At 40.0% G+C, this 11309-nt stretch overlaps 1 protein-coding gene across 1 annotated transcript in view; it reads right to left on the bottom strand.

Annotated features, from left to right (window-relative positions):
- Nucleotides 1-5318: 5318 nt before the first annotated feature.
- RIT2 (Ras like without CAAX 2) overlaps nt 5319-11309 on the bottom strand; it is a 231579-nt gene continuing 225588 nt past the window's right edge. Inside the window, exon 5 of the mRNA XM_086629326.1 lies at nt 5319-5546. Within this exon, the coding sequence (XP_086485452.1) occupies nt 5319-5546 (228 nt within the window). The remainder of the gene's footprint in view (nt 5547-11309) is intronic.

Below are 11309 nucleotides of genomic sequence, written 5' to 3'. Positions count from 1 at the left end.
ACTGAATTTCATAGATATGAAGTAGGCTGTCTTCTTCTTCTATTAATTAAACTTAAACTATTACTTTACCCTCCTAACATTGTTCTGTAACTGGAATTCTGTTCTAACTGCAGCCATGCAAAATAATGCAGGCTTTTGAGCTTGATCATGTAGCTGTAGAAACAGTTGTAAGTCTAAAAGCATTGCAAAAAAAATGATGCATGACAAAATGTGAGAATGGGAAAATCTCATTGTCACATTAATTATCTATTGACAGAAGATATACAGTAGGTGATGCAATGGCTTTGGATGTTCTTGTCTTTATTACCTCTTGGGGGAAAAGTTCAGATCATGAAATGAGTTTGGAGCTCTTGAGTGGACATTTGTCCTCATCACAAAACAACCTCATAATTCAACACGATATAACAAAATTGGAGGGCTCAAATTGAGGAGGCTTACAACCAGGAGCATCAGGGAGTGATAAATCAGGATAGAGGTGCAGGGCAATGTCACTCGGGGTGACTTTCACAGCATCTGTGAGACAATGCCATCCCATTACAAATCTTTTTTTGCCAGGCAGACATAGTGAGGAGCTCCATGCACTTGAAGAAACAGATCAAGCTAGAAACAGTTCTAAAAAAGAGGCTGATGAGAACTGTTCTAAGACATTATTCTATCCAATTGCCATTCAATTTTACGAAAACAGAGATTTTAATACTGTATTTAAAATCACATTCTGTAATTTTACCTTTCCTCTCTTAATTTTCAGGGATTTTTTCAGAATCATAAGCAATGAGCAGTGTGCATAGTGCACATTTGTGTACATAAGAGTCCCTGAGGAGGATGTCTAACTACGGGTAACTACTGTAAGTTCACTTAATTGAATTATATTAGCATATTTGTCTACTTTATACATTCATCTTTCAGTTGCTAGTACAAGTTTAGACAAACGCTGGTGCATTCCTTTAGTTAACCGTAAAATTTGTGTGATTTATAAGAAATGAATTGATGATATTCAGTTTAATTTTTAACTGTCAACATCATTATCTCAGTATCACCTTCTGAAGTGGCTGCAGTAGGTACCTTCATTTACTGTCTCTACAAGAAGGCTCACTGGCACCTATTTGGCTTGTAATAAATATCACAATTATCTGGCCCACAGAGAGTAACATTTAACTTGGGAGAAGATGTTGACACAGTTGCAGAGTGTAAATCATCACTGTAAGACACTAAGCTCTGCTGAGGCCCATCTTTTGTTTGTTGCATATGTTTTTTTTCTCTCTGCCATGATACAGGGAGGGCTCGAATATGTAAGAAAGGCTAAGAATGAGATGCATACAGAAACTTATATTTTATTATATATAGATATTTTTTTATATATAGTGTGTGTATATATATTATATGATGTATATAGTGGACAAAATGAGGAGAACTTTTCGTTCTAGCTGCGCATTCTTACAACTCAGTCTCAAAATATACATTTTTTTGAGTGTAAAGTAATTATTTCAAGTCATTTGTAAAGACATCAGGCCAACAACACAGTTCATGAATTGACAATCTGAGGAAACACAGAAAGTTTCTGTGCTTAAATCCTAAGGCCCATACAGGAAAGACATGCAAAAGGAAAACTTAAGTGCTGCAATATTTGGCCTTGACTTACAGCCTTCCCCAGATTACTTCTCAGCTAGATACAACTTGTGATCTGCCAAAACCGGGAAGAAGGGTAATTAACTACCATATATGAAGTGTTCACAAGGGACACCATGGATACATTTGCAAAGTGTTATTATTTTATTTTATTTATTAGCTGGCTTTAATTATAATCCTGGAGGAAGCTGAATTATGGTCAAACTGCAACACAGTCTGACAGTGGAGTAAGTTATAGCTGCCGCCTTCATGGGACTATAGGCAATGCAGCAAAATAAAGTTATCAGTTTCCTTCTTCAAATCTTCCAGACGTGATTGGATGAGAGACTAGTCAGAGACAGGAAGGTCTTTAGACACAGAGCTGCTGTTTTTTAATTCTGTCAGCTAGGTTTGACAGCTAAATACAATCTTCTGTGATGGAAACCTAATGATTAATTAGGTAAAGCAGCTGCACCCAGCCTCTTGTGCAGTTATGACTTACGTTATCCTCACTGACTGTAACCTCCATCAGCTCTGCTCAATTAACTGAGGTTAAGCATTATAGATTATTGAGGAATAGGGTGATGGTAAATCAGAATGACTTGCCCAATTTAAAAATAAAGGATGATCAGGTGTTTCAGAGACAAAGTTCAATGTCAAGCATTTATGGCACCATTGTCTGCCATAGATATTGGGAGGACAAATCATTAAAGATGGAATTTGTCCTATCTGAATTTACCCACCAAAAAAGTTAGGCTTGGAGACCAGCCTGCTCTTTACGGAGCAACAGATAGTCACTAGAAAGAGGCAGCCATTTCAGGGAGTGATTCATCCTATGATAACCATCCAAGTCAGATGGGACAAATCACCAACCAGGGGAACCTTTCTCACCTTATTAGCCAAAGAGAGACTCTGAATGACTAGATGTCATGCTCAAGTTTAATATGATAAAAGTGGAGTGAGATAAATACAGACCTTTCTGTCCAGTACACATTCAAATGCCAAAAATTGCTCATGGAAGATGTAGCAGAAAATCCTCAGAGGGTATGCTGCCTCATTCTTCTTGAAGAGACTATGCTAGTACTAAATATCTTTCAAACTGTAGCATGTAGGGGCTCGTTGTGGACACAGAACCTGGAGATTTCATGGACTTGGTTCATCTGAAAATATGACTATGTAAGCTGTGTCTGTGCTAGTAATTCGAACATACACAGGGAGACACCCGAGCACATCTATACTGTCAAATTGCTGAAATGACCCCTAGCTTGGTTTCAGACTATGTCAGGCGGACGCTTTTGTAATCAGTTGCTGAGCATGGTCCAGGGACCACTTCCAACAGCAGTTGTGTGTGGTAACCCTGCCGTGAAGGCTAAGAGAGTTTAATAGTATGGACAGATGTTGCTTGATGACAGATGACCTTAATGTCAGAGAATGCACGTTTAATTTATGAATCTTTTTAAGGCTTAATCTTAGACTGTATCTAGACCTTCTTCTGCAAACTTTTCTGTATTGTAAACTGACCAAAAGCAAGGTATCCCTAAAGCTATGAAGCCAAGCCACTCTTGCTATAATGTATCCCTCAATAGAGTGCGTGAAATGACATCATAACCAATACTAAATTGTTTTCAATGACTCACAGCTTAGGCATCTGCCTGAAAAAGACCAATGAGCATCCCTCAAGGTCTCTCAGGATAGTAATTTCTATGGTCTCTTATGCGTGGAACGACTGCTTCATTCCCCTCTATGCAGTTGCAGTATTGGAACAGTCACAGATGTTTCCCCTTGTTATTTATTGTCTCATAGCTGCCATCTGTTCAGCGCAGCCTCCTGTCGTGTCTCCACCGATATTTAGCTCATGAACTCTTTGGACAAGAACATCTCTTCATCTCTAGGATGCTTGACCTAAAATCTCTGTGGCAATATGGGTAAAATAATAATAGTAATCGCAATAATATAAATGCAGACTTCAGCTGTTGGAGATAGTAAACAGAAAATTGACCTTAAATATGTGTATATGTTTGTATTCCTCTTAAATAGTCTTTCTAAAATAGAAAAATAGCTACATATTATCTAAGTATATACAGTAAACTAGTACTTTTGATGGAAAATTTTTGACAAGTGAAAAAAATATCATTGGATTTTCTTGAAAGAACAGTGCAGAACAAAATTTCAGAATTTAATGAAATGAAATTATTCTTCATGAAATTATAATCCTTTCAAGTTTAGCAGAGCAAAACAAATCATCTGGCCCCCAAATCATCAGAAATATATTTACTGAAACACTGCAGAATAGTCAAAAGGAGAAAAGTGAAAAAATGAACATTTACTAACAAACATACATATTTTTCTAATGATATCAGTTGTCACCCCAGAACTGACACAAATGACACTGACTACTAGTATGGTTTTACAGAAATTGCAATCTTTATTTTTTGACAAAATGTATGCATGTTTTAATTGTAACATTTATAAATAAAGTCAATAGTAAAAGAAGTGTGGGGAAAAATAGTCTGATGAGACTATGCTCTACTTCATGCCAGTTTTAAAAAGGAGTATTTAAAAGACCTGTCCAACTGATCAGTCAAATTGTTCACTTGGATGGTCAAGGACTGTAAAAGATGATGATTGACCTGATAAAATTCTCTAGTAAGTCAAAGGTTGAATGCTACATCGCGAATGTTATTACATGCTGGGACAGAGCTGCACCATTTTAGGTAGGGCTCTGGGAAGCATCAGACAGACAGTGCCTTTGTGCTGTCCTTGGTGGGACTCGGGACTGTGACCAGTGGTGAAACACTGGTTGCCCAGAGAGGTGGTAGATCTCCCATCACTGGAAACATTCAAGGTCAGGTTGGACAAGGCTCTGTGCAACCTGGTCTAGTTGAAAATGTCCCTGCTCATTGCAAGGGGGTTGGACTACATGGCCTTTAAAGGTCCTTTCCAAGACAAACTATTTTATAATTCTAATGCACTACATGTCTGTAGGATGCAGCACCTCTGCAAGCCATTCCTGATGAACACTGAGCAAAGGAGAAAGAGTAGTAGCCCTGCAGCTTCCAGAAAGCTGATGCGTGACTTGTGCTATGCTTGCCAACCCTTTCTGCTAAATAGAAAGGACACAACAAGGGTAGGGCTCTACAGGGTCAAAATTGGGAGCCTCGAGTCTTCCCTTTGTTCACACACACACACATTTGCACACAGACACGTGCGTGTGGACTAAGCACAGTCTAACCCTAAATCTACATGTGAAAGCAAAGCCAAAGGTCAAACCCTGAAGTCCTTAAACAGTCAAAATGTCCATTGAAATCAATGTAATTCATTCCTGGGATGGTGAAATGACTCATGCATGTAGAGAGGAGGCAATAAATGCATCCCTTGTCCTAGAGCTGATGTAAACTGATTCTGCCTTGGATGCTGGCTTAACTCTTAGCATTTGAAGACCAGTCAGGGACCACAGGTAAAAAAACCACAGTATTTTCTCCACTCAGATTTGCAGAGTAAGGATGAGAGGGTATGCTAAGTGAATTTATCTATAATACAGAGGAACCACAGGGCAACCATGAATTGGGTCTTCAAGGAGCTACTTCTGCATGAGTGCTGAAGTGAAGGAACTCCAGGACCTGGTCTGGAAGATGCTGTGTCAATGCTGCCTTTTGGAATTGTTACAGGTTACTGTGGTCAGCTCCTGATGGGTGTCTCATGAGTAATTCCCATCAGGTTGTACTTTCTTTTTTTTTCTTCAGAGATCCTTTCAGCTTTCGCCACAGACTATCCTTCCTCTTCGTCTTCTTCTCTACCACGGGCAGTGAGGCCTCTTTCCTTCGGATTTCCCTCACTAGTCCATGAAAAACATCATCAATGTAGAAGCGGAGAGCAGCTGAAGTCTCAAAAAAGGAGCAGGAGTATTCTCTGGCTAAGCTCATTCCTTCTTCAGTCGAGACCTAGAAGGAAAAAAAGAGTCCCTAAATATTGCCTAATGCACAGAGCATAAATCAACACCAGAACATTACAGTATATGTGGTCTGGCTTTTTGAACACTGCAAATCACTGACCTTTAATTGTACAGGAAAATAACGAACAGTAGCCCACAGAGAAGATTCAAGAACATAAGGATCAGACTGAATCCATGAGATGTTTGAACAGAGCATATTCATTTGCTCAGGTATATCATTTCCCTAATTCTGAGGCATCAATTTTTCCATGCATTTCCGCTCTTTAGTGCAGTAGTCCTGTACAGTTTGATAGTGCTGGCCAAAAAGACTTACATGGAATTAAGGTCCTACAAAATCCTTGTTCAGCATTAACGTAATCCTGGAGGCAACTTGACTCTTTAAGCACACCACTTTTCATACCTTAAGATTTTTCAGTCACATTAGTTTCTAAGCACGCCTTCAAGCATTTTGGTTTTGGTAGGACTGTAATCCTATCACTTAGCTTGTGTCTGAGCTCCACAAAGATCCAAAATCTATTTGGTTTTCAGCTCACATTCCCTACGTGGTTTTGTGTACTTATTGGTCTCAGCGAACATGGAGGAAATGTGTCCTTGCATTTTGAGGAACTGTAAGGGAAGAAATCACCATGAATCTAGAGGGAACCAAAGGAGTTTTTTTTTAGTTTACCTGAATTTTGAGACAAGAATTTTATTCCTAAAATTTCCATATTGGCCAACCTCTTGGCATTTGACTTGCCAGCCTGCTAAATGCTCAGCATGCTGATTAATGTGTGGTTTACATAAAGTTTAAATGCTTATCATAAGGAATACCACTGCCTGCCACTTCAGGTACTTTTTGTACTTTGGGAGCTCATCTAGTAACATGATGCAAGTCTGCAGCAAAACAAGGAGCAAACCCTATGAGCTTCTAAATTTTAAGCTAGCTTTCCAGCCAGTAGACTATCCTTTCTTGTCAGTATTTGAACATAAAACTGAATGAATGAATCATATGAATGAAAGGTATGGTGTATATTCAAATTCTAGATCAGAAATACCAGCCTTTGCTTTTTATTTGTATCTGCATATCAGAATTTGCTCCAGTAATCTTCCAAACACGTGGATAAAAAGGCAAAAAAATACTTTGAGACAACCTCATGAAAGGCTATGTAATAAGCTATGAAAAGTCTCAATTGCTACTGTCTACCATAAGAATAATCTTGGGCTTGTTGGTTTGTTTTTGTTTTTGTTTTTGTTTTTGTTTTTGTTTTTGTTTTTGTTTTAGTTTGTGGGTTTTTTTTTGTTTTTTTTTTTTTTTGGTTTTGGTTTTGTTTTCTTATTTCTACCTTCATGCACTCAAATGTGCCATTTATATTTATTAGAGAAATAAACACTGATGTTTCAAGATCCAGACAAACTCTCTCATACCTATCACAAGGAAAATGCCCTTTATGATAAAGTTATTACATCACCATGCATTTTTTTATACCTATCTGTAAAGCTGGACACAGTGTGAAACAGGATTTTGGATGGAACAGAAAATGAGTTCACTCCAGCCTGTACCGAACACGGACCTGAATAACACAGACACAGAATTCCTCCCCATCACCTTTGCATTGAGTCACAGACTTTGTAACATTAGTAGGACCGTTCCTCTGTTACAGGTGTAATCTTAATTTAATGAAGAATATTGTAAGGGTAAGCAGGGAGGTTGTGTGCCAACCTGAATAATACTCACTGACACAATGAAAGATTGTTACCGCTTTCCGACTGCTATAATTGCCAACCTTTAGCAAAAGGAGATGGGTAGCAATATGGTCCCTGTTTTTCTCTGGGCAGCTGTGTAAGCAAAATGCATGATTCAATATGTCTATTGGGCACCATTGAGAAATTGATTGTCTGGATAGAAGACTATTTTGGTCTATTTTGGACTTCATAATCGTTTTTTTTTCCTTGCTATGCCTTGTTTGAGCTGAAGGAGGATTTTTTTTATTTTATTTTGTTACAGACACTGCAGTTCTGAGCAAATGATTACACAGAGCTACAGGTTCAGTGAAGATTTTATGCATTCATTACCTAAAAGGAAAAAAAATGCACATAAATTGAAACATCCTTATGTTAAATAATGACAAGGTTGTAAATACAATTAGTGCAGGAGCACAGCAATACTCAAATACAAAATATTGCCCTTCTCTTTTCTCCTCATTTTTCTAGTCTTTGCCCATCTAATTCCTTTTTAATTTCACTTTTTTTTTGGGGGGGTTGGGGATGTGTGTCTTTTCTGGGATCAAACCTATGTTTTCTCCCACCTGCTAAGAACAACTGCAGGGAAGACATGCTATGCTCTGTAACGAAACAAGACTGCTAATAGCTGTGAGAAACGGAGAATACTCAGAAGTAAATTGTGCAGAAGAACTTCCTTCCAGTCTCTATGTGGCTGAAGGCTTGTAACTTGGCCGAATTTGATTGGATTTCTATAAAAAGCAATGAAACTTTGATTTTGGATTCCAGAGTTTCCTGCCAAATTACAGAGACAACATTAAAGTTATTAATGGCAATAGCTCATTCCAAAGCATGGTATTTTTCTTAAATCTTGCCCTCAGGAACTGATTAACAGCTTTGGTGAAATTTTATGAACTAATTCAGCATGAGGATGACACCTGGCTCAAACAATTTCAGAATGTTTAGTTGAAATTTTTCGGCTTCAAGGCTGAAAATGAGCTTCTCTGATATCTAATGCTATCGTAATTACCACTACTGCTTCCAGCACCAATGAAAATCTAGCTATAGTAATTTAATTAATCTGTTTGCTGAAGAAACTGTAAACATAGAGATGTCTAGAGGAAAAATAGGCATTTTTCTTTTAGTTCATAATTCGGTCAAGAAGCAAGACACCTATGGAATGAGAATCAAGGGATAAAACCTTTGATGAGGTCACTGACGCCCACATAATTCCAGGGATTTACCTGCTTCCCATCTTATTGCCAGAAGAGAAACTGTATCATAGAAATCCATCTCAGATCTGCACAGCTCAGGGACTCGTTGACAAATTGTCTGTTCCGCAGGTCTGTATCAGCAGAAGATATGATCTGTCAGCGTGACACAGACAGACAGGTCAGGGAGCAAGGTCGTTCTATCGGATACACATTTGGGAAACAGAGCTTTATATCTCATCTTTAGAGTAACCCTCTGTGATTAGATCTGCCATTGTTTCCCAGAGTATAATTCTGGTCATATTGATTGCAATTCAGCTCGTTCCTTTGCTGGTAAACCTTAAGAAGGGAATTAAGGAGGAAGAATGATGTAGTCAGTTAGATAATGAAAAAAAGAAAATTTAGGACCTGGTAGAAACTTCTTTAGATCACTTTAAAATCTGTGATTGTCTGGACTGGTTTTGGATCAGGATTTACAGAAAGCAGGACATGAAGCTTACAATATAACCAAAAAACAAGATCCTGGAGAAGGACAAGTCCATAAGATGGGCAATGAAGCCACAGGAACATGTTGTGGGAGCCCCAAGAAAACAGTCTTTTCACATCATCTTCCTTGCAAAGTGTGTGGTTCTGAATGCCTGTTTGGGCATATGTGAGTTGAGAAGAAAGATACCAGTTACAACAGCATGTGGACTGTGGATAGCACATGAGACTTGTAGGCTGAATTTGGGAGTTTTTCATCTCTGGATGGTTCAGGACAGCTGGAACTCAGCACAGCTTCATGCAGACAGGAAGTATTCACTGGCTACAAACCACATTTTATAGCATTAAGATTCTGTTTGTGCCTTTGCAAACCTCCCTTGGAAAATTACAAGTAAGATTAAATGCAATGCTGACAGCATGTGAAAGCCATGATGGATGAGCTGCCATCTTTAAGACAGCTAGTTCGCCACTAAGGCCAGCTCCTACACAACCAGAAGGAGAGCATAGAGCCACCCATCTGGATGGTGAGTGGGGAGGCACTGGCAATCATTTGCCCCATAGGTAGAACATAAAAATTTCCGGATCTGACAAGGAAAGAGCAAATGAAACTACACAGATCAATAATCTGCCTATGCCTTAGGACTTCCATTAGCTGGAAAATGTCCATGAGGATCAGACTATTTTGTGTTCAGCTTTATTTCTCCTTTGCTCAAGGCAGCAACAGGAGCATTGCAAAGTAGATTTCATTGACAGAGATCGTATTAGCAGAGTCAACAGCATCCACTTAGGTGAGCCGGTGTTGGCATTCATGCAGGAAAGCAATGCATTTTGGCTTGATCAAGCTCTATATTTTTGACAGGCAGTAATTTATGTGAGCTGTAAACAAAAATAACTATTTAAGAACACAGAATTAAAGAATCATAGAATGGTTTGGGTTGGAAGGGACCTTAAAGATCATCTAGTTCCAACCCCCCCTGCCATGGGCAGGGACACCCTCCACTACACCAGGTTGCCCAAAGTCTCATCCAACCTGGCTTTGAACACTTCCAGGCATAGGACATCTACATATTGTCTGGGCAATCTGTTCCAGTGCCTCACCACCATGAGAGGGAAAAATTTCTTCCTTCTATCTAATCGAAATCTCCCCTCTTTCAGTTTGAATCCATTGCCCCTTGTCCTTGTAAAAAGTCCCTCTCCAGCTTTCCTGTAGGCTCCCTTTAAGTACTGGAAGGCTGCAGTAAGATCACTCCAGAGCCGTCTTTTATGGGCTGAATAGCCCCAACTCTCTCAGCCTGTCTTCATAGCAGAGGTGCTCCAGCCCTTACATCATCTTCGTGGCCCTCCTCTGGACCCACTCCAACAGCTCCATGTCCTTCTTGTGTTGGGGACTCCAGAGCTGAATGCAATAATCCAGGTGGGGTCTCATGAGAGCAGAGTAGAGGGGCAGAATCACCTCACTTGACCTGCTGCCCACGCCGCTTTGGATGCAGCCCAGAATATGGTTGGCTTTCTGGGCTGCCAGCACGCATTGCCGGCTCATGTTGAGCTTTCCATCAACCAGCACCCCCAAGTCCTTTTCCTCAGGGCTGTTCTCGATCCATTCTCTGCCCAGCCTGTACTTGTGCTTAGGATTGCCCTGACCCACATGCAGGACCTTGCACTTGGCCTTGTTGAACTTCATGAGGTTCTCACAGGCCCACCTCTCCAGCCTGTCAAGGTCCCTCTGGATGGCATCCCTTCCCTCCAGCGTGTCCACAACACCACACAACTTGGTGTCACCTGCAAACTTGCTGAGGGTGCACTCGATCCCACTGTCCATGTCACCAACAAAGATGTTAAATAGCACCGACCCTAGTACTGATCCCTGAGCAACTGGCCTCCACTTGCTCGTTGAACTTTTGACCACAACTCTTTGAGTTCGACCATCCAGCCAATTCCTTATCAACCGAGTGGTCCATCCATCAAATCCATGTCTTTCTAGTTTAGAGGCAAGGATGTGGTGTGGGACAGTATCAAATGCTTTGGATAAGTCCAGGTGGATGATGTCAGTTACTCTTTCCCTTTCCATCAATATTGTAACCTCATCATAGAAGGCCACCAAATTACTCAGGCAGGATTTGCCCTTAGTGAAGCCATGTTGGCTGTCATCAATCACCTCCTTATTTTCTATGTGCCTTAGCATAGTCGCCAGGAGGATCTGTTCCATGATCTTGCCGGGCACAGAGATGACACTGACTGGCCTGTAGTTCCCTGGGTCTTCTTTTTTTCCCTTTTTAAAGATGAGGGCTATGCTTCCCCTTTTCCAGTCATTGGGAACTTCACCAGACTTCCACAAATTCTCAAATATGATGTATAGTGGC

The sequence above is a fragment of the Tauraco erythrolophus genome, chromosome Z (assembly GCF_009769465.1).
Source record: "Tauraco erythrolophus isolate bTauEry1 chromosome Z, bTauEry1.pri, whole genome shotgun sequence".
NCBI classification, from domain to species: Eukaryota; Metazoa; Chordata; class Aves; order Musophagiformes; family Musophagidae; genus Tauraco; species Tauraco erythrolophus.
This window is presented reverse-complemented; position numbering and strand designations above follow the sequence as displayed.